Raw genomic sequence first — 24,327 nt, 5'->3', positions numbered from 1 at the left:
GGGTCAACCCACAGCAAGTGGACTGCAGTGATTCAAGAAGGCAGCTCTCCACCACCTTCTCAAGGGCAAATAGGGATGGGCAATAAATGCTGGCCAGCCAGTGACACCCAAGTCCCTCAAATGAATTTTAAAAATGGCTGAACGAGCTACTCAATTGTATCAACCATTAGAAGGGAGAAAAGGAATTACGCCAATGGATCTCCTGGTATCGACCTGGGCACCAGAAACAACAATAAGACCAAAACAGCCCTGCAACGTCCCGCTTATTAACATTTGCGGCTAGTCCCACAATTTGGATAGTTGTCCCAAAGACTAGTCAAGTAATAATTATACTTACAGAATTACACCTTACAGACAAGCTCTCTGACACCACCAGCCCTGGATATATCCTGTCCCACCAGCAGACAGACCCAGCACAGTGTTATATTGTTGGAGGGAGTCACCCTGGATGTTCTCAATATTGACTCCGGAGCTCTCTTGCTTCAGGTTAAACATGAGCTAGGAAACCTCCTACTGATTATGATGTAATCCTCCTTTGGCTGTTGACTCTGTGCTCCTCCATGTTGAACATTTAAAGGAAGCCTATGAGTGGCAAGGAAGTGAAACCTACTCTGGGTTGGGGGATTTTGAAGTCCACCTAACACTTCTTTACTCCCCCATGGCATCTTCCTATATCATTGCATAGGGTGGAAACTTGCCCATTCACATTGTCCATCCTCACTGTCCGAGGACACAAACACACCTTCTAGGTGAAGCAGCATTTTACTTGCCTCTTCTTTCAATCTAATCTACTGTATAATACAGTCTTCTTTCCACTGGGGAGACTAAATGAAGACTGGGTGACCACTTTGCAGAATACCTCCACTCTGTGTAGGGATGACCTCCCATTTATTTAGCATTTCAATAAACCACCTTTGCTCTCATGCTAATATTTCTCGGATCTGCTAGAGTGTTCCAATAAATCTTAATTTTCTACTTGGTCCCTTCACAGTCTCTAGGACTCAGTAATTAATTCACAATTTCAGCATTTGACCACACAATGCCAGTTCTCCATTTTTCTTACATCCTTCCCCAACCCCAGTGTGCCCAATTGGAAGAGTCATATAAGACACAAAACATGCACCTCTCTTTCTCCACAGATACTGCCAGATCTGCTGAGTTCCTCCAGCATTTTCCAAGTTTGTATTAAGCTCTCCCTTGTGTTTGGCCAAAATAGATTGTTTACTCACACAAAACAGATCATGTGGCTCTACACAATATGAGAAGAACTTGCTTTCTACAAATTTGTTGCCATGTTCTCTGTCCTTGTTGTGCTACAAAACTACTTAATTGGTTGCAACATGCTTTGGGAATGCCTTGAGGTCTTGAACGTTGCTATGTAAATGCAAGATTTTCTTTAAAGAGGGAGAAATGTGATCAATAATTTAGAAAGAGAATTTAACGCCACTTTTAACACAGGATTTAACAGCTCATGTTTTTAATTCTCCAGATAAACTGCAATGGCTTTACCATCAGTGACCAACGCGGATTGCAAGCTGTGGGAGTTGGATTATTTCCAAACCTCTGTCTTGTAAATCATGATTGCTGGCCAAATTGCACAGTTATACTGAACAATGGCAAGTGAGTACAAAAAATGATAATTAGAATAAAGGGTTAAACATAGTTGCATGAGCATTATTATTTTTGGGGAAGGTGGAATCCATCTGAAAACAAATTGGTGAGTCAAGTGTAATATGAATTATACTGATATAAATGTGTTGTTTCTGTACTATATTTTAACTTGGCCTTAGCATATCATAGTTAATGAATTCCAAACAATACAGGACAACTACTCAGCCACTGATTCACCCTTGAGCCATCTATGACATTCAATTAAATCAAGACTGATCAGTACCTTAACTCCTTCTAACTGGCTTGCTTTCATCACTCTCAATAACCCTAACTTAACACATCTCCATCAAAGTTATAGAAGATAGTACATTATAAGCAAATGGTTAAATTCAGAGCCCACCAGATGCTCAGTTCAGCAGGTACCACTCTTGCCTCTGACAGTGACGTTAATGGGCTCAAGGCCTCCTCCACAATGTGCAGCACGTAATCCAGGCTGGCACTGAGGGTATTTCTCATTCAGATGAAATGCTGAACCAAGGTCTCAACTGTCTACTCTCAGAGATGATCAGAAGAGAATGCATGCACTATTTAGAATAATATCATGTGATATTATCCCTATTGTTGTGGTTAATATTTATCCCTCAATTTACTGAAAAGATAGCATCTAGTTATTATGCTGAATGAATTGCAGTCACTCTGTGTGGGAGCTTCATGTATACAGGTATCTGTTGTGTCTTCTACATTACAACAGTGACTACATTTCAAAATTATTTCAATGAACTTTGGGATATCACGGTGCTATATATTTTATATACATGGCCTCTCTCCCTTCTATAAAATGCTGCAGAAGTGTAGACATTCCACTGGTATAACGATGGGACCTCAATGAATTGGAAACTGATTGTCCTTTGGGTTCTGCTTTACGAGGCCCACATGCAACTAGTGTGACATGCCTGCTTCTCTCCCTCTTACACACGCACACATAAAAGACACATGCATACACACACAGAGACACAGATACACACACACACACATGCACATGTACATAGATACATGTCCTGCTAGCTCTGATTGAGTGCAATGTGAGGGATTCACAGGGGATCCTCAAGTCCCTTGATCCACATTATCACATCACAGTGAGGAAACAACAATGAATTTCTAAATCAGTCTCACATGGGAGCTGGTTGGTAGTGTTCCCATGAATGCATTGTCCTTTTTGATCTAAGTGGTTGGTAGAGGTTGTGGGTTTCTGGATCAATGGTGCTGGAAGAGCACAGCAGTCTGGTTTCCAGCATCTGTAGTCATTGTTTTTACCTTAGAGGTTGTGGGTTTGGCAGGCCCTGTTGAAGATGCTGGATGGGAATGTTATTGGTTACAGAATGTCTTGGTTGTGTCCAGATGTTATTCGCAACATCAGGCCCCTAATAGTGTTGGTCTTATTGAGTCCTCCAGAGCCTAGAAGCTATGGATACACTTGGATGAAACCTGATTGTTAATACTAGGCTATAGTTCTCACCATAATGAGTTATGACCCAGAACAAATAACTATGCTCCCCCAAAATGTAACTTCCTACCCAATGTCTGGAGGCTCAGTATTCCAACTAAACTCCAGACATAACCAAGACAATTGTCCTTATCCTAGCCTGAAGTTTACATTCAACAATTTCCCGAAAGGGTCACATGATAATTGTGGGGAATGCTGAGATCCTATTCTGGATCCTATGCTGATGCTGTAGCTGACCTCAACAAATGGAAGTCAATGAGTAATTGGGGCTGTTCTTGTTCTGGTCATGTGCCACTCTCTGTTCATTTACCTACATCAGATTATCCTGATTGCCTGGTAAATTAAATCACCTTCTCTCATTCCATGGGACAGTCATCAAGGGAATTTGGAAATTCGCAAAAAGGGCAGGGACAGAAAGTCTTTCAGTTCCCAAAATGTTTACTTTGAGCTCCCAGGGGATAAAACTACTTCTCCTTGTTACTGGGATTGCAGGAAATAGTTTGCTAGCTCAGTTGTGTTTGAGTGCTGGACTGTGGGCTCATAATTAAGCCCAAGTTTTATATACTAACAGGACTATTTATTCCTGAGGTGAAATGGGAACACTCTGCAGTACTCATTACCTTGTTGCTGGACCTGGGTAGCAAGCTGGTAACCAAAAAAATGCAGTTAGGCCAGCCACCATTGTGTGGAGACAAGGTAGGTTTAGGTTTAGATTTTATTGTCATGTGTACTCAAGTACAGAAGTACAGTGAAAAGTGTATAATGTCGCCACACACAGCACCATCTTAGATACCAAGGTTCACAGGGACAAAACAAAAGCTGAGGTATAAAGTGGTAAAACAGAGAAACAAAGTTAAAAAGCTAAACATCACAGACTTTCATAGAATAAGTAGAAAAATAAAGAAATAAGGTTATAATTAACATTAAACATTAGGTAGATGACACAATGGGGGAGATTTTGGAGAGAAGATAAAATGATCTCACTTTCCATATCAGAAATGATCCTCATTCACATATTCATAGCTCAAATTGATTAGTGTATTGATGTTTACCATTCTGACACTTTCCTGGTCCATCATCCAACTTCCATGCTCGATAAACCTAAATTCATCCAAAACCTATTCTTTAATTTGTTTCTCTTTGCCTACTGACTGACAGTGGCTCTCCTGTTGACAGGACTCCATTTATAAAATTCTTAACTTTGTTTCCAAATACCTTTCTATCCCATAACCTCCTTGACCCCATCAACACCCCCACCCCCTAGATCTCCTCATTCCTTTCATGTACATCCCGATTTTAACTGCTTCATTCCTGGTGGCTGTGTGTTCGATTGCATAGCCCAAAACTCTTAAGTTCTCCTCCTAAATCCATTCCTCTCTCTCTCTCTCTCTCTCTCTATCATTTCCTTGACAATGTAGTTAGTTACCTTTTCTATATTGCTTTATGTTGCTGGATGTCAAACGTTATTTGATAATCCCTCTTGTTTTGGAGTGGATTAGTATGTTAAAAGCCAATTATTAAGTGTTGCTGAGTGTGATTTCTTTAATTCTGTTTTGGTTGTGAAATGTAGCTTTTTATTTTGTTTTTCAGTCGCTCTGCAGTTTATTCAATGTTTCACACACAGATGAGGTGGGTTTTGATGTTGCTATTGACATCAGTGTTTTTTCTTCCTCTTCCTGTATGGCATTAACTCTACACAATATTCACTGTCTAAGAGATGTAATAAAACAAATTCCCATTCCTCCTGAGCTTAATCCTTCCAATAAATTCTGCCAATAAAGTAACAAAGAATGAGCATGTGATAAAGATGAATCTGTACAGGTCAAAGGAAAAGAGAATGGCAACAGTTCTCAGAATGGTATAATTACAAATGGTGATTGTGGACAGCAGGACAGTAAGCAACTGAAGTAGAGACAAAGGTTAATGTTGGTAACAAAATGTGCTGGAGTTCACAACGGGTCAGGCAGCATCTATGGGGAGAGAATAAGCTAACGTTTCAAGTCTAGATCACTCTCATTGACTCTTCATGTTGGGTACAGGACCCAACTGCAATTGCATTTGAGAAGTTGGTGGTGAGCTGCCTTCCAGGTCTGGATGGTGAGTGGTTTTGAGATGAACTGGTAGGTGGTGTGTGCAATCGTTATCTAAAAGCATTAGGTTTGAGAGGTTACTGGACATAGACCCAAAGGACGATTTCAGGGATAGGACACTTTAATTGATGAGAGTGCAAAAGCAATAAAGTGTTTCCTTTATAAAATACTGGTTAGAGCTCAGCTGGACTATATTGTCCAATTGTAAGCACCAAACCAATGTTCCCTGTAAACCATGAAGCAGAACTCTACCTGAGTGCTCCTCTGTGGGTTGTAGCCAAGATGGGCGCTTTGTTATCATGCAAAACGAAAATATAAAGATGCTATTCATTTATACAAATCATCCAGACTCTCCAAAAAAAAAGTCAGAAGGTGATTAACATTATGCCATAGGAAAGATGGAAGATATTAGCAAGGATGTACAATAGATTTATTTCCTTACTGAGAGTCGGCCTCATGGCCAGAGAAAAGGCGACTTTGCCAGAGTGAGACTGAAACAGAGTAACTGGAAATTTGGAGCAAAATGGGAATTTAGGGCAGAGGAAGAAAGAGATGCTTTAATTAAAAGTTACTGCAAAGAAATGAAGTCTTCAGAGGTGAGAGATGCATAGGAAAGGAAATAAAGCATCACTGAAGAGGTCTTCCTGCACAGAAACCAACAGCAGGGTGAGTGTGGGGATAACTATTGATTGGAGAGTTGGTCTTCAGCACTTCCAACCTTTAAAGGGAAAGTTGTGTATTTAGTTTGCGTTTAAGTCACCAGAAGGTTTTTCTCTCTTTCTTTCTGAGAAATAGCTTGATAGGTTTTCATAATACGTCTGTACTTATTCTCAGGATAACAAATTTTACTTAGAGTTACAGGATGGCAGGTCAAAAGGGTCAAGTGGAGTGTACATCTTGAGATATCTGACAAGTCTTGGATATGTGATCTGTCCCAGAGAAATATCTGCAGGAAGTTCACCAGCTGCTCAAACTTGAGATCTGGGTTTCAGAATTTGATCCATAGTTGTTGTAAATTCACGCGATAGATGACTATGTGGAAAGCATTTATAGGGAGGTGGTCACGCCTCAGATTAAAAAATGCAAAGGCACAGAGACCAGGCAGTCTAAGCAACTGTCAAGTAGTGCAGGAGTTTCCTGAATTCAACATATTTGCTAATTGGCGTGCCATTTTGGAAACAGGAGAGTGCAGTCAGAGCCAAGCCCTGGCACCATGGGTGACTCAGCTGTCCAAGGGAGGAGGAAGAAGAGTTAGAGGAGATTCTACAGATGGAGGATCAGTCAGGTGTTTCTGTTGCAGCACATGTGACTCCATATACGTTGCTTTCTTGGTGCCAGGGTCATGGGTGTCACAGAGTGGCTACAGGACTATTCTCTAAAGGTGGGGCATCAGCCAGACGTTACAGTCCATACTCATGCTAATGACATATGTAGGAAGAGGGATGAGGTCCTGAAGGCAGATTTCAGGGAGTTATGGAGGAAATTAAAAAGCAGGAGCTCAAGAGCAGTAATCACAGGGTTACACCCAGTGGTATGTGCTGGTGAACATAAGAACAGGAGAATTGATTGATTGAATTTCTTAAATGGTGAGAGATTAGAAAATGGAGATGTGCAAAGGTGTTCTTGTCAATAAATCACTGAGGGTTAACATGAAGCTGCATGGAGTGTTTCCCACTGTTGTCAGTGGACCCGGGTACAAGAGCAGTGACGCCTTGCTTCAATTGTATAGGAGATCTGTTAGGTCGCACTTCGAGTACTCTGTACAGTTTGCTCTCCTTACCTCAGGAAAGATGCTACTGCAAATGAGGGAATGTAATAATGGTAAACCATACTTGTTACCTGGATGGTGGGACTGTTCTACGACGATACATTGGGCTAACTAACTCTGGGTTCCTTACAGTTTCGAAGAATGAAAGGTGATCTAATTGAAACCTACAGGATAGTTAAAAGGATACCCATTGTAGCTGCAGGTAAGGTGTTTCCCATGGTTTACAGTCTAAAACCAGGGGGCACAAAGGGGGTGGGGGCAGTGCTAATTAGGTCTGAGATGAAAAGAAGTCATTTGTTTCCCACAGAGGGCTGTGGAAGTTGGATTCATCTTATTTCCCTCAATAGCTGCTCAACAGCTCAGTCTTTGCGTTTGTTTAAGGTAACGATTGATGGATTTCAGTGGTGGAAAGGGTTATAGCGATGGGTTCAGAAAAAGAGCATTAAAATGTTTGATCAATTACTCCCTGACACAGGAAACAGAGAAAGCTAAGAGGAATTCAAATAAAGGTTGAAAACATTTATAGAGGATTTGTTTGAGTGAATTGGACTATTCCCTCGGGTGACATGGTTAGAGAAAGAAATGGTTGGTTTGTATTTGGAAATGTTTTAGAGCATTAGGGATTGTATGTGAAAGTGGGAAAATATCAAGCAGAGGACGTGGCAGGTCATGAAGGAGAAACATGGAAACTAGGAGTAGTAGTAGGCCATTCAGCCCTTTGAGCCTGCTCCATCATTCAATATGCTCATGGCTGATGCTCTATCTCAAAGTCATATTCCCGCTTTCCCACCCTACCCTCTAATGGCTTTGAAATCTAAAAATTTAGCTAATTCTTGAATATATTTACTGACTTGGCATCCACAGTCTTGTCATAGCCGAACATTTCCCAGGTTCACTGCTCTTCGAATGAAGAGACTGTTTCCTCATTCTTAGTCCTAATTGGCCTATCCTGTATCCTGAGACTGTCCACTGGTTCTAGACTCCCCAACCAAGGAAACCATCCTTCCTGCATTTAGCTTGTCCAATCCTGTTAGAATGTTTCAGATCCCCTTTCATCCTTCTGAATTGTAGTGAATAAAGGCCAAGTTGAGCCAATCCTCCCTCTTCAGATAGGAAAGTGTTGTGTAGTCCATTTTCGTTTGTTCTAGCACAAATACAATGGCCTGTTGTAAATGTCTGTGGTAACAAAAAAATCAGGCGAGAAAGTGCGATGTCAATGCTATTAAAATACATTTTAACTCCAATCTTTCTAGTTCAGATATTGACTATTACGTATTCTCAGCACTTTATATTTCTATGTTGGATTGAACCTCATTATGAAAGAAATCAACTGGTTTAAATTTAACCTAAATAAAAGCTGAAAGAACTGTGGATGCTGTAAATCAGAAACTAAAACAGAAATTGCTGGAAAAGCTCAGCAGGTCTGGCAGCATCGGGAGAGAGAAACCAGAGTTAATGTTTCAGGTCGAGTGACTCTTCTTCAGAACTTCTTCAGTTCTGAACAAACATTAACTCTGATTTCTCTCCACAGATGCTGCCAGACCTGCTGAGCTTTTCCAGCAATTTCTGTTTTTGTTTAAAATTAACTTATCTTTCACTTCTAAATGCTAACTGACTGGTCCACGGTGACTTCTATTTGTCTGTGTAAAAATAAATGAATTGTTACATCCAGGTTGTCAAATCAAACCACAATATCTCACCCATTCACCCACTCTTCACCACTGGCAGATGTCCAATTTGTTAACAAGACTTCATGCTGAACCACATGTACATATCTTGGTCACTGGTTGTTTGTGCCAGCATGCAGATGGCATCATATATGCAATGGTACATGGCATGATCCACAAAAGCTGCACCACAAAGACAGGGTCTCTTAATCTTAAAAGCAACGCAAGTAGAACTTGTGCATGTAATCTAGGCAGATGCTCCACAGTTTGGAGCAGGTGCGAACATTTTTTGGGTGTCATGTGACTTCTGACTTTGTCCACTCCAGTCCAACACCAGCATCTCCACATCATTATTTTGGGATTGCTGGCTACCATCACATGAAGGATTGAAGTTGAGTTCCACATCAGGATCTGAGAAAGAAATCTACTCGAGACCCAAAGAAATCAGTTCAGACCAGCCAATTCACAGGAAGAATTAATTAGGGGGGATAGACCAATGGAGGTCAACACCAACCAAATGTAGCCCCCAGAGTGAATCTGTCTGAATTGTTTCCACCTCTGCTTGTGGGTACATAGGAATAATGCGTAGAACCTTCCTATTGATTCATAAAGATTTTTTAGCATAAATGCAAGCTGCTTAAGTAACTTGGCATGGTGCCATTGGCTAACTCTTCTTATGCTATAAGCAATTTTAAAAAAGAAAATGAATTAACTATTATTTTCCAAATCATCAATGAAAGGAAAGGTTGAACAATGTATTTATAATGGAAATTTCCACCACTTAAAGCTGACAATTGCCCAGGAAGCAGCACATTTACTGTGGAAACCTGAAAACTGCATTCATTGGCCTCCTTTTTGAGTATCTGATGAAACTTTGGAATGTTACCAATCCTTCAAAGGTGAAGCCAATCAGACCTGGGAAACATTGTGACTTTTTCAGTTTAGATCTGAACTATATCCAGGAATAGAATGGCTTGGTGGCTCAGTGGTTAGCACTCTGCCTCACAGCTCCAGGGATTTGGGTTTGATTCCACATTTGAGTGACTGTGCAAACTGACAGACATTCTCCTGTGGCTGCGTGGGACCCTTCAGTTGCTCTAATTTCCTCCCACTGTCCAAAGATGTGCAGGTTAAGTGGATTGCCCATAGGTCAGGCTAAATTTCCTATAGTACTCGGGGATGGGGTGGGTCTGTGTGGGATGCTCTTTGGAGGATTGGTGTAGGCTGAATGGCCTGCTTTCACACTGTAGGGCTTCTAAGATACATACTGTGAATGAACAAAGGAAACAAGGCTTCATGGGATATTTTCTTATTTAAAGGTGCTGTCTAAAGTCATGCTTTGTTGAATAAAGCACTGTCTGTTCGTAGCATCAAAGCACCTAAAATTGAATTTCAGAAGAGCACTGAATTAGAAGAGTTCATTGCGTCGGTCCCAGCTCTTTGGTGGAACTATCTATTTTTCTTCACTTTCCATTTTCCCCATAGTCTTGGATTTTTATTCTCTTCAAGTATTTAACTTATTATCCATTGAAATTTATTATCAAATATGCTTCCACCACCCTTTCAACCAGTAAAATGATTAAAAGCATCCGATCAATCTTATTTCCCTGAATGGCTGTCTAACTGAATATGCTTGGCCCTGTTTGGTGCTCCGTTTGGGTTCAGATAGACACAACTAATTTTACACAGGGATGCTTATAATCAGTACAGTCCCACGAACAAATACTGTAGATTCAACCCAGAGTCAGCTGTGGCTGAAATCCCCATGTGAGACTGGAACAAGAAGTGTAGGCTGACTCTGCAGTGTGGCATTAAGGCAGGTGGAAAAGATCTGGAACTATTTTCCAGAGACTGATAAGCTGTCCAATATTCAAGCCTCAAAACACATCTAAAATGCATGATCACTTCAATGTTTTTTTTTGGCATGTTACTGTGTGTAAATTGGCTGCTGCATCTCCTTCATAACATCAAGGATTAGATATCAGAAGCACGTCACTGGATGTAATGCGCATGGTGATGTCATAAGGTCGCGGAAGTCTCTATATAAACGCAAGCGTCGAACAATTATCTCTTCCATCATGGTTATATACTTTGATAACTATTGTGTCTTTGACCCCCAAACTTTCTTTCCCTGATCCATTGAAAGCCCGTATTTAATTACACGCAGAGTGCATATACTCCAATAGGTGGAGATGTCGGTGTTGGACTATGGTGGACAAAGTTAAAAATCACACAACATTAAGTTATAGTCCAACATTAATTTGGAAGTACTAGCTTTCAGAGCGCTACTCCAAAAGCTAGTACTTTCACATAAACCTGTTGGACTATAACTTGGTATTGTGTGATTTTTAACTAAACATATCCCAATGACAGATCAGATTAAATATTTGAGTGTACCAACTTGTCAGCAACGGCTAGACAGTAAAATGATTGTTTCCGGTTGGAAAGTATATAGAACAGGATAATGCCTCGTCTCAAAATGAACCAAAGTTTCAAGCGTAAAAGTACCATTTTACAAAAATTTGATATTGCATGGCAGTCACACTTTCAATTTGAACATGGGTGAAGACTCTTCTGAAAAAACCCTGCAGTCAAATTCACCTGAAATTTTCAAAATATAAAAATCCCACAAATTGTGTTGAAAATTTAACCCTTCCATTTAAAATTGTTGTGCTTGTTATCTTAAGAAATATGTTCCTTAGAGACCATTAACTTTTTAAAAATAATAGAATTTTCACTTGATAGTTGAAAAAGTGATGTAGAGTCAGTGTCATACAGCATGGAACCAGACCCTTTGGCCCAACCAGTCTATGCCGACTATAATCCCAAACTAAACAAGTCCCACCTTCCTGTTCATGGCTCAAATCCCTGCACGGTGGCTCAGTGGTTAGCACTGCTACCTCACAGCGCCAGGGACCTAGGTTCAATTCCTGCTTTGGGTAACTCTCTGTGTGGAGTTTGCACATTCTCCCCGTGTCTGCATGGGCTTCCTCCCAGTGCTCTGGTTTTCTCCCATAGTTCAAAGATGTGCAGGTTAGATGAATTGGCCATGCTAAATTGCCCATAGTGTTAGGGGTAAATACAGGGGAGGGGAATGGGTGTGGCTGGGTTACTCTTCAGAGGGTTGGTGTGGGACTTGTTCAGCCAAAGGGCTTGTTTCCATACTGTAGGGAATCTCATCTAATCTAAAACCTTTCCTATTCATGTACTTATCCAAATATCTTTTAAATGTTGTAATTAATTCCATGTCCACCATTTCCTCAGGAAGTTTGTTTCATATACGAACCACCCTCTGTGTAAAGAATTTGCCCCTCATTACTTTTTAAAATCTCTCTCCTCTCACCTTAAAAATGTGTCCCCTCGTCTTGAAAACCCCCATCCAGAGACAAAACAACTACCATTAACCCTACCTATACTCCTCATGTTAAGTCTTTTACTATAACAAGCAAACTAAAGCATTATTGATTACATGCTGTTTCATAGGTAACTTATCAATTTAACTATAGAACAGAAGTTTCCTCTTCTACTTTTAGCACAATAGAAAATCCCACTTCACAGTTATCTTTCACTCTATGCCAAACACAGCAATTTAACTTTCCTGAACTACAATGACTCTTAGCTCCCAAGAGTTGATTTCCATTCTTTCCTTTCCCCTACTTAATAACCATTAACCCCAGAACATTTCCAGATTCTACGCGATTGTCTCTCTAGTGTTAGAGCAGGTGAAAGGTTGAATCTCATTTCAAATCCTCATGAATTTAGTCTTTTCACTCCAAGCATGATCTCTCACTGGCAATGAACCATGCCTCTAGTTGCTCATTCTCTCTCATGAATCTTGGCAGACTAATTATATCAGCTTCAGCGATATCTTAGAAACTCTTTCCCTCGGAAAAACCCCATCGATGGTTTCATTCCTTGGGTCCGGGTGGAAATGCTAATTAAACACTAACGCATTCCATCTTGGCAATAAAGTGTATCGGTATCCTCTTGATAGTCTCAACACCTTCATGGGACTTTGGAGGCTAGTGGTCTAACCAAGTCAACACAGATTCTGCTGCCACTGTCCTCACATGGGAACACCTTACATGTCCTTTCCAGCAAAATAACTAAGGTCTTCCTTCAATCTTTCTCAGCCATGTTAGCCAGCTCTGCTGTTAGGCCAACATCAGAACAGCTCACACAACCTCCTTTACTTTCTCCTATATTAATGACACAGTCTCGAAACATAGCAATTTTACAAACTTTGCACTTGCAACAATATTATAAACTCGGTGTCAGAATACGCAGCATGGCAATTAAATAATGCAAATGCCCATATTATGATTTTGTGCTAACAGCCTGCAACATAGAGCCAACAGGCAGATAATCAGGTCTTGGGGCATGACTGTAATAGCTTTCCTTATTTCACCCTTGTAAAAAATGACCTTTCTTGTCAACAGAATTGAACTTCGGGCAATCCAGAAAATCAAGGCAGGAGAGGAACTGACGGTATCATATGTGGATTTCCTGAAATTAAGTGCAGAGAGGCGCACCCAGCTTAAAAAACACTATTACTTTGACTGTACCTGTGAACACTGCACAAAGGGAATCAAAGATGACCTGATGCAGGCTGTGAAGGAGGAAGATGGCAAAAAGGTAAACCAGCAGGAACATCAGTGTGATAAATTGAGAAAACAAGATGAGAAAGCAAGGAAGCAAAAAGGGAAATAATATCAGAGTGTGACAGGAAGGAATAGAATGCACAATCATTAGACAGCCCCAGCAGATAAAGCTAGGGGTTACAGAAAAAGGAAAAAAAGACAGAACTGAAGCCTCTGTATCTGAATGCTCATGGCACAAATGGAAATAAATATATATGATCTGAAAGCTATTGCAAAGGCATGACTGCAAGATAATGTAGACTAAAACCTGAATATTCAAGGATATATAACATTTAGAAAGGACAGAAAGCTCGGAAAATATAGAGGGTAGCTCTGTAAGTAAAAGTGACAATAGAACAGCAGAGAGAGATGACCTTAGTTCCAGAGATCGAGATCAGTTTAGGTAGAGCTGAGAAATATTGGAATTAATAAATCATTTTTGGCAATGGTTTATATACCCCTGTAGCAGTGGTCACATTGTAAGATGGGGTATATGGGAGGTAATAATGGGGAGAAAGGTATGGTGGTCATCATGGGTGATTTTAATTTACTTTGTGTTTTCTTGCATTAACAAAAAGAAATAATCAGGCAGAGTCAACATGCATTTGTGAAAGATAATCTATCTATCTCAGTCTTCAAGGACTCTGCCCCCACAATCCGGTGTGGTGAGGAGTTTCAAAGACTGATAACTGCCTGACAGAATTGGCAGAATACTGAGGTGCAGGGGTATCTGTCAGTCTTGGTACATGAGTCACAAAAGGTGCACTAGGATGGTCCCTGGTGTCGAAGGATTACCTTATGCACAAAGGTTAAGCAGGAGTTTTACTCACTGGAGTTTAGAAAGAAAAGAGGGTGATCTCATTTAAACATTAGGATTCTTAAAAGACTTGGCAGGGTAAATGCTGAAAGGATGCTTCCCCTGATGGGATACTCTCGGAATAAAGGGGTGCCAATTTAATCTGAGATGAGGTGTTAAAAATCACACAACACCAGGTTATAGCCAAACAGGTTTAATTGGAAGCACTAGCTTTCGGAGCGCCACTCCTTCATCAGGTGGTTGAGCAGTGCTCCGAAAGCTAGTGCTTCCAATTAAACCTGTTGGACTACAACCTGGTGTTGTGTGATTTTTAACTTTGTACACCCCAGTCCAACACCGGCGTCTCCAAATCATGAGAAGAGGAGGAATTTCTTCCCTCAGAGGGTTGTGAGTCTTTGGAAACTCTCTGTCATAGAGACCTGTGGGGGCAGAGTCCCTGTGTATATTTAAGACTGAGATAGATAGATTCTTAATCAGTAAGGGAACGAAGGGTTACGAGGAAAGGAAAGGAAAGTGGACGTGAGGAATGTCAGATCAGCCATTATCCTACTGAACGGTGGAACAGGATCAAGGGGCCATTTGACCTACTCCTGTTCCTATTTCTTCTGGGTTGAGATTGGAGAACATTAATATGCAGATGCAACAATGCTGGCATTTAGAATGTTATCTTTTTGCAAGAGGTATAGAATATAAAATTAGGCTTGTTGCATTTATACAAGACATTGAGGCCATACCTGGAATACTATGTGAAGTCTCGGTCTCCTTATTTAATGGTGGAACATTGGGATTGTATCCATTGGAGTTTAGAAGATTGAGTGGTGTGATGTGAGGTAAAGATCTTGAGGGGGTGTGACATGGTGAATGTTGAAATGTTTCCCTTGGTGAGAGAACTAGAATTTAGGGAAACAGTTCAAAAATAACGGGTTTCCTCTTTAATTTGGAGATGAAAGGACATTTTATTCTCTCTCAGCGTCTTGTGAATCTTTAAATTGTCTTCACCTGATAATGCTGGAGGCAAGGTTATTGGATAGGTTTACAGCAGAAATACATAGATTCTTGGTTAACATAGAAGTCAAATGTTATTAGAAGGAAAGGTAGGATAGAGGACATAACCAGATCAGCCATGATTTTATTAAATGGCTTGGCAGGTTTAAGGGGCCAAATGGCCTATTCCTGCACTTTGTCTATAAGACTTCAACATGGTCTGACAGAGGTCTGTGTGTAATTGAACCGAAAAAGATACTAAAGTAGGACTGAAAAGTCAGGTATTAGTCTTGGATAGCCATTGAATCCAGTCAGTTTACCAATGTCCTTTGAGGGAAGAAAGCTTATCATTGTCCATTGTATGACTGATGTATGACTCATGCCCCACACTCATGGGGTTGACGCTTAACTGGTCCCTGCAAGGACCTGAAAATAGTCAAGTGCATTACACTCACATCACACATGCAAAGAATATTAAGAATTGCAATTGTTCAAGAAGATGGCTCACCACAGTGTTCCCACAACAACTAGCAACAGTGCTTATTTTGCTAATGATGTCTTTATCGCAGGACCACAGTAATACATAATGGAATTCACATTCTTTTATAACTGTTTTATTGGGATCTCGGTGATTAAGGCATAGTGCGGCCATCAATCCTTCTTTCTACTCTTAAAATAATGAACTTTAATGGATTACACAAACCCCCATGGGGCACTGTAACAGTAGCAAAGAACAATCAATGGAAACATACAGAATGGAAATTTGTCAAATCAAAATAATGTAGTCCAGTCTAACTATGGTTGGTAAAGTACAGATCATTGTTGAGCCTAATCAACAGCCTTAACTTGTCTTACATATTAAGAGATCATTTTTCATTAAGCGTTCTTGGGATGCGTGTGTCATTGGCTAAGCCAGGATTTATTGCTCATCTATTATTGTCCAGAGCGCATTAAGAGCAAATCACTTTGGAGTCACATGTTGACCAGACCAGCGAAGGACAGCACTATCCTTCCCTAAGGGACATTAGTCAATCAGATCAGATTTTTCCAGACAAATGGCGATGGTTTTATGGTCATCATTAATTCCATTTTTTTTCAAATTTGAATTCAAATTCCACCATCTGCCATTGGAGGATTCAAAGCCAGGTCCCCCAGAATAGGGGTGGCATGGTGGCTCAGTGGTTAGCACTGCTGCCTCACAGCACCAGGGTCCCAAGTTCGATTCCAGCCTCGGGCAACTGTCTCTGTGGAGTTTGCACATTCTCCCAGTGTCTGTGTGGGTTTCCTCTGGGTGCTTTGGTTTCCTCCCACTGTCCAAAGATGTGCAGATCAGGTGAATTGGCCGTGGGTCTAGATTAGAATGGTGCTGGAAAAGCACAGCAGTTCAGCCAGCATCCGATGAGCAGTAAAATCGACGTTTCGGGCAAAAGCCCTTCATCGTGAATTGGCCATGGTAAATTGTCCATAGTGTTAGGTGCATTAGTCAGAGGGAAGTGGGTCTGGGTGGGTTACTCTTCGGAGGGTCAGTGTGGACTGGTTGGGCCGAAGGGCCTGTTTCCACACTGTAGGTAATCTAATCTAATATTATCTGAGTCTCTGGATTAATAGTCTAGTGCTAATACCAGTCGGTCATTATTAGCATTAGGTACAAGTATAATAGCTATGATAGCATCATATGGAGCATTATAGCAATAGGTAAAAGCATTTCTTATCTTGTTCATTTGAAGTGGGTGCCATTGGCAAGGTCAGCATTTTTTCACCATCCCATTTGTCTTTGAGAAACTGGTGATGAAATGCCTTCTTGAACAACTGCAGTCAACTTGATGTTTTTTTTAAGGGAGGATGTTCGAGGATTTTGCTCCAGTGACACTGAATTGGGCAGGTTTCATAACATGTACAGAGAGGTCTTCCTGATTATAATTCCGATCCTTTTTGGTGAAAGTGCCTGCAGGAACTGTGAAAACAGACTGACCTAAATAGAGCAATGCAGTCATTCTGTTACAATCCTGTTACATCTATGCCTCTTAAACCAGTAACCACCACGTATGTTGCATTTTAGCCTTCAGGTGAAATAGTGAAGGAAGTTATCGAGTTTTCAAAGATGACGTTGGAGAAAATTGACAAAGATCGATCTGAGGGGTTGTGGAGTAATGTAAGTACCAGTCAACATTGAATAGAACTAGCTTTAATAATGAAATGTTATATTTGGATACATAAGGACTCACCTTCTTCTTCGCCAGATACCATCCTTGATTATTTGTGGTCAATAATGATGTCTTACGCAATGACTTTCGTGTTGAGCATAGTGTGGAGGCTATCCCTATGTTTGCCTCGGTTGTGATAGGGATTGAAACCCTGACTGTTGAAACTATTCTGAAGCACAAACTAACTGGTTTAGCCAATTGAGCCAACTGTACCCCTTGCCCCCTCATTGTAATGATATATACATTTTTTTTCTTTTAAACACTCAGCTTTTTACCCTAGCTTCACTAACAGTTAAAAATCACACAACACCAGGTTATAGTCCAACAGGTTTAATTGGAAGCATACTAGCTTTCGGAGCGATGCTCCTTCATCACCAATTAAACCTGTTGGACTATAACCTGGTGTTGTGTGATTTTTAACAGGCAGAACCTAGAGGAATCTTTTGATAACCGTACAGCAGTGAAAGAATAATGCCCTCCATTGTTAGTGTCTCTTTTAATCTCTGCCTGAGTTTGGTGAAGTTGCCATCTTACTAATTACACTCAACATATAAAGTTAAAACTATTTATTAAGCCTAACTACTCTTTTAGCAGCACTGTCAATGACTAGTAAATGATGCATCTCATTCCTTTAAGTAGTAAATAGTTCTTGGTGAGTTGAAAACTGTCAAGAACATAAGAACAGAGGAACTGGGAGCAGGAGTAGGCCATCTGGCCCCTTCGAGTCACTCCACAGTTCAATACAATCATGGATGACCTTTCTGTGGCCTCAGCCCCACTTACCTGCCCTCTAACTATAATCCTTAATTCCTTTACTATTCAAAAAGTTATTTATCTTAGCCTTGAAAACATTCAACGAGGTAGCCTCAACAGCTTCACTGGGCAGAGAATTCCACAGAGAATTCACAACCCCTTTGGAAAAAGAAGTTGCCCCTCAACTCAGTCTTAAATCTGCTCCCCCAACCCCCCTTATTTTGAGGCGATGCCCCATCCTTGCCTAGTACGGTGCTCCTTTACCTGCTGGAAGCCTCACTGCCGACCTCCTTTTTGTGACGTCATGGCTTCTCTGAAAATGTAAAATATATTTTGCCTTGCTTTTCGGTTTCTCTATTATCTCTCCTTCTTAATTCAGTTTCTCTTTCCCTCTTTTTAAGTCCCTCTGCAAGTGATTTACCATTGAATGCAATCACTCGCATTTGCCTACCCTCTCAGTCCTTCCTCAGACAATGGATTGCTTGGCTGCAGAAGGAAGTCACTCAGTCTCCAGTCAGACCAAGGCTCCTGCTTTATCCTTCTGGCCTTGTCAGTTTACTTACCCCCTCTAGTGTTCATCCAGTTTCCCTTTGAAATCTGAGTCTATGGGTAGCAGGGTCATTCATTGCATAAAGTGTAGTTCTCAGGACTCTTGTGGAGCAGTGGTAGTGTCCCTTTCTCTGAGCCAGGCGGCCAGGGTTTAAGTTCCACCTGCTCCAGAGGTATATAATGTGCACTTAACCTGCACATCTTTGGATTGTGGGAGGAAACTGGAGCATCCGGAGGAAGCCCACGTAGACACGGGAAAACGTCCAAACTCTACACAGACAGTCACCCGAGGGTGGAATTGAACCCGGGTCCCTGGCACTGTGAGGCAGCAGTGCTAACCACTGAGACACCATGCTGCTTCAATTATTGTAATATTCTAGATTTTCATTATGCATCTACGTGCACTTCTTATCTACAAATCCTTCTCTTTACTCTTACCTCACATTTTCATCACAGATTCATGTTAAACATGCCCTGTTAAAGCAGTTGCATTTATAGCCTTTTTCTGAGTGGTGGCACTGTATAGCTGCTGATTTGCAATTCCCATGTTCAAACCAACTCAAACTCTCTGGTTCCCAATTTGCTGTCAGTTTGTCCCCCACTATAAATGTTATCATAAAAACAAGAATATGATGTAGGTATGTGTTTTGCCATCTGCACCAGGTCACTACAATTGAAGGGGTAGGGCCAATTTCTCTAGGCGTACTCTCCGGATTTACAGAATAGTCACAGGATTGAAGTGGATAAAAACTTTGGACTTGGGGAGAGCAGAAGGATCCTTGCAGATATCTGCATGCTGTGTGACATAATCAGGATAGACAAGCAGGACATTGGAAGAACACAAGGCAGGCAGCATCAGTAAGTGTTTCAGGTGTAATCCTTCTTCAGGACCGTTCCACCTCCTGATGCTGGCTGGCTTGCCGTGTTCTACCAGCTTGTCGAACCTTGGATTCCATCATCTGCAGTTTTCTTTTTGTCTCTAACTAAGTGTGATATAATCAGAGCTAAGTGGTTGGGGATGGGAGTTGGAGGAGAGGGAGGGGTTATGTCATAGAGTCATGGAGTCAAACAGCACAGAAACAGTTTCTTTGATCCACTTGTCCATGTCAACCAGATATCCTACATTAACATAATCCCGTTTGTCAGCACTTGGCCCTTATCCCTCTAAACCCTTCCTATTCATATACCCATCCAGATGCCTAAATGTTGTAATTGTACCAGCCTCCACCACTTTCTCCGGTAGCTCGTTCAATTTAGACACCACCTTCTGTGTGAAAACGTTACCCCTCATGTTCATTCTAATTCTTTCCCTTCTCACCTTATACCTGTACCCTCTAGTCTTGGACACCCCTGCCCTAGGGAAAAGACCTTGGCTGTTCAATTTATCCATGCCCCTCATGATTTTATAAATCTCTATAAGGTCACCCCTCAACCTCCAATACTCCAGGGAAAAAAGTCCCAGCTACCCAGCACCTCCTTATAGCTCAAACCTTCTAGTCCCAAAGGGACATTCTTGCAAACGTTTTCTGCACCTTCTGCACCTTTTCCAATTTAGTAATAACCTTTTTATATCAGAGCATATAGAACTGAGCAGTTGTCATACTGGTAGCTTCCAGAGACAGATTAGAGCAGATAGTTGAGGTTGTTTCAAAATGGAGAGACTCCCATGTCAGCTTCACTCAATTTCAGTTAAGGAAGGGTTTTTTTAGCCAGGCTGTGTTTAATTTAGGTGGGACCGAAGGATGGTGTGGTGTGGTGTGGGGACTGTCTGGGGTGGTGGGGGTGGCAGTGGTGAAGGAGGAACTATCTGGGAGCACCTCTTCAGAGGGGCCTGTCAATCCTGAATCCAGAAAATTAGGGAGGGTCTCCTTTGATCACTTTAACCCCAAAAACTATATGTAACTCCCACTTGAAAACATTAATGCTTTAGCCTCAACCGCTTTCAAATGGTGGAGAATTGCACAGACTCAGCAAACACTGGATGAAGAAATTTCCCCTCAGATCTTCATTCTGGGCAGCTGGAGCCTCATCCTCCTCTAATTCACCTCACCAGGTTCTGAATGAACCCGATGGATTGTCCAGCTAGGTCAATGTCCCCATCACACCTCGTTCAGGATGGCCCAGCAGCAGGATGGCACTTGCACACAGCCAGTGCCCCTGTTAGCTGCTCCCCGCCTCTGGTCCTCCATCTTACTAGCTCTCAGAATCCTGCCTGTAATGTTAGCAATGGCTGAGCACTAATCCAGCTCCTGCCTCCCAGTTCTAAGACAAAGTGGTATTAAATGGGTGAGCTTAGATATGAAATACTAGCCTGTGAGTGTTTGGACATCATGAACTGATATCTTCCCCTCGTCCCCTCTCTCTCTCTCTCGCTCGCTTTTTCTGTGTTGTGTTTCTTTCCCCTCCCCCACCTTCTGTCTTCACCCACACTTCTCCACCTCCCTTTCTCTGCACATTTAGGTTGTGAAGCTGTGTCGCGATTGCCTGAAGAAACAGGAGCCCGTCCTGGCTGATACAAATCTTTACCAGCTGAAGATTCTCAGCCTTGCCTCCGAGGTGCTGTCCTACCTGCAGCACTTTGAAGAGGCAGCAGGAGATGCCAAGAGAATGGTGCAGGGATACCAGTGAGTGCCAACAATTCTCTCTTACAAACCAACGTGGGAGGCAGTGTTAGAATGGTCAGGTCACTGGATTAGTAAATGTGACTGCTTTAGCCCCATGGGATTACATTCCACCACGGCAGATGGAGACGTTTTGTTTTGCTGATGACCTGGAAAATAAAAAGTCTAATGGTGACTATGTAGTCACTGTTGATTGTTGCACAAAACCCTTTAATTTACCAATGCCTGCCTCTTAAGGAAATCTATCATACTTACCAGGGTCTGATGTACGTGATGTGGAAGTGCCGGTGTTGGACTGGGATGGACAAACTGAGAAGTCACATGACACCAGGTTACAGTCCATTATAATTATTTGAAATCACAAGCTTTTGGAGTGTTGCTCCTTTGTCAGATGAAATTTCACTTCCCCTGATGAAGGAGCAGCGCCCTGAAAGCTTGCGATTTCAAATAAAACTGTTCGACTATAACCTGGCATCGTGTGACTTCCTGTCTGGTGTACATGTGATCCCAGAACTACAGAGTTATAGAGTTGACTTTTAACTGATCTTTCATCAGTAAGTTCCAGCCTAGCTAGTATAAGAGTAGATCCCTCGAGCCTGTTCCACCACTCAATAGGATCATGGCTCAGCAGACATTCCTCATATCCACTTTCCTGTCCTGTAATTCTTGATTCCCAACTGATCAAGAATGCATCTATCTATCTCAGCCTTAAACAGCCACAAGGGCTCACCCACAGCTGTCTGTGGCAAGGAGTAGCAAAGACTCACAATCCTCTGAGAGAGGAATTTCCTCCTCATCTCAGTCTTAAATTGCCATCCCTTTATTCTGAGACTTTACCCTCTAGTTCTAGACTCTCCCATGAGGGGAAATATCCTCTCAGCATTTACCCTGTCAAGCCCTTGAAGAATCTTATATGTTTCAATGAGATCACCTCTCATTCTTCGAAAATCCAATGGTTAGAGTCCCGACTGTTTAGCATTTGTTCATAAGACATTCTGGGGAGGGTCCTGGTCTTCATATCCTGTGAACAATTTTTTTTTGAAAAGGTCCATGACAGTAACACAGATACCATCATCCCCCATCTTGAGGATTCTTTCTGTCTTTGAGAATTCTTTCTGTCAGCAATGCCTCAGTTGGTACCACTATTGATTCTGAGTTGCAATGTTGGGGTCAAGTCCCATTCTCGAAACATCTGTCCATAATACAGGCCGACACTCCAGTCTAGTACAGAGAGAATACCATACAGTCAGTGGTGATATCTTTCTGACAAAACATTAGACTAATAGCATTTCCCCTTTCAGGTGGATCTAAACAATCAAATCCTACTAGTTACCAGAACAGGAGCATTCTGTCCAGTGTCCTACCTAATGTTTATCTCACAATCATCATCGGTAAAATCAAATCATCAAATCTTCCTTGGTCATCCACCTCAACATTAACTCTGCTAGAAACCTGCTGAGTGTTTCCATTCCTTGTTAACTCATTGCTGTTTGTGGGAACTTGCTGTGCACAAATTAGCTGACCTATTTTCTACATTACAATAATATCCACGTCAAAAGTATTTGACTGGAGGTAAGGTGTTTTAACTACCATAGGGGTTTGCCAGATGCTATATAAATGCATTACCTCCCCTCTTGGGAGATAAAAAATTGCTGAAACACCAACTTCACAAATGGTTTCTGCCTAGCTCCGTCAACCATCTCATAGAATCCTTACAGTGTGGAAGCAGGCCATTCATCCCATCGAGACGACACTGACCGTCCAAAGAGCATCTCACCCAGATCCACAACCCTCACCCTCATAATCCGGTATTTGCCATGACCAAGCCATCCAACCTGCATATCTTTGGATTGTGGGAGGAAACTGGAGCACCCACATGAAATCCACATAAACACAGGGAGAATGTGCAAACTCCACACAGACAGTCGCCCGAGGGTGGATTCGAACTTGGGTCCCTGTTGCTGTGAGGCAGCAGTGCTAACCACTGAGACACCGTGCTGCCCATTTGTTATGTAGACCTGGACAAAAATGAATAAACCTTCTGCTGTTGTTTAGGCGTTATGGCCTAGCCCAATATTGTTCTCACATAATGTGGGATCTTGAGTTTTCCCAGTAAAAGCTCGTATTGAACATTCAGGCTTGCAATCTACGGCTGACCTTCTGAACATGCGAGCAACATTGAAACTAAATGGTGAGCAGCAAGCCTGGGAGCATTGAATCAGAAAGCATTTGGAAAGCTTCAACAGTGAGTACTATGATAATGTTCACTTCTGAGTTCTACACTTTAGGAAGGATGTCAAGGTTTTAGGAGGATGCAGAAGAGGTTTACTCATATGGTATGGGGCTTCAGCTAAACAGAGAGGTTTCTCCATTCTCCCTGGAATAGAAGGTTCAGAGGAGCTTTGATAGGGGTTCACAATCACAAACAGCCTTTTTTTAATAGAGTAAATTAGAATAAACTTTTTTTTTAACGGATGAAGAGTCACAGATTCAAATCACTGGCAAAGAACCCAAAGGGAAACAAAGAAAAGTTTATTCTTTATACATTACTTCGTGTGATCTGGACAAAACATTCTGAAAGTCATAGAGTCATAGAGATGTACAGCATGGAAACAGACCCTTCGGTTCAACCCGTCCATGCTGACCAGATATCCCAACCCAATCTAGTCCCACCTGCCAGCACCCGGCCCATATCCCTCCAAATCCTTCCTATTCATGCACCCATCCAAATGCCTCTTAAATGTTGCAATTGTACCAGCCTCCACTACATCCTCTAGCAGCTCATTCCATACACGTACCACCCTCTGTGTGAAAAAGCTGCCCCTTAGGTCTCTTTTATATCTTTCCCCTCTCACCCTTAACCTATATCCTCTAGTTCTGGACTCCCTGACCCCAGGGAAAAGACTTTGTCTATTTATCCTATCCATGCCCCTCATAATTTTGTAAACCTCTATAAGGTCACCCCTCAGCCTCCGATGCTCCAGGGAAAACAGTCCCAGCCTGTTCAGCCTCTCCCTATAGGTTCAAATCCTCCAACCCTGGCAACATCCTTGTAAATCTTTTCTGAACCCTTTCAAGTTTCACAATATCTTTCCAATAGGAAGGAGACCAGAATTGCA

General features: G+C 41.7%; 1 protein-coding gene across 2 annotated transcripts in view; it reads left to right on the top strand.

Annotated features, from left to right (window-relative positions):
* LOC122552518 (histone-lysine N-methyltransferase Smyd1-like) overlaps positions 1–24,327 on the top strand; it is a 67,056-nt gene that overhangs the window by 36,163 nt on the left and 6,566 nt on the right. Inside the window, exons 4-8 of one of the 2 annotated variants that reach the window (XM_043695237.1) lie at positions 1,490–1,620; positions 4,706–4,744; positions 13,080–13,275; positions 17,141–17,233; positions 21,048–21,211. In XM_043695237.1, the coding sequence (XP_043551172.1) occupies positions 1,490–1,620; positions 4,706–4,744; positions 13,080–13,275; positions 17,141–17,233; positions 21,048–21,211 (623 nt within the window). The remainder of the gene's footprint in view (positions 1–1,489; positions 1,621–4,705; positions 4,745–13,079; positions 13,276–17,140; positions 17,234–21,047; positions 21,212–24,327) is intronic. The other variant, XM_043695319.1, reaches the window with a different exon arrangement.

This window comes from Chiloscyllium plagiosum, chromosome 1, assembly GCF_004010195.1.
Source record: "Chiloscyllium plagiosum isolate BGI_BamShark_2017 chromosome 1, ASM401019v2, whole genome shotgun sequence".
Lineage (NCBI taxonomy): Eukaryota > Metazoa > Chordata > Chondrichthyes > Orectolobiformes > Hemiscylliidae > Chiloscyllium > Chiloscyllium plagiosum.
Note: the sequence above shows the minus strand (reverse complement) of the source record. Positions and strands in the feature narration are given on the sequence as shown.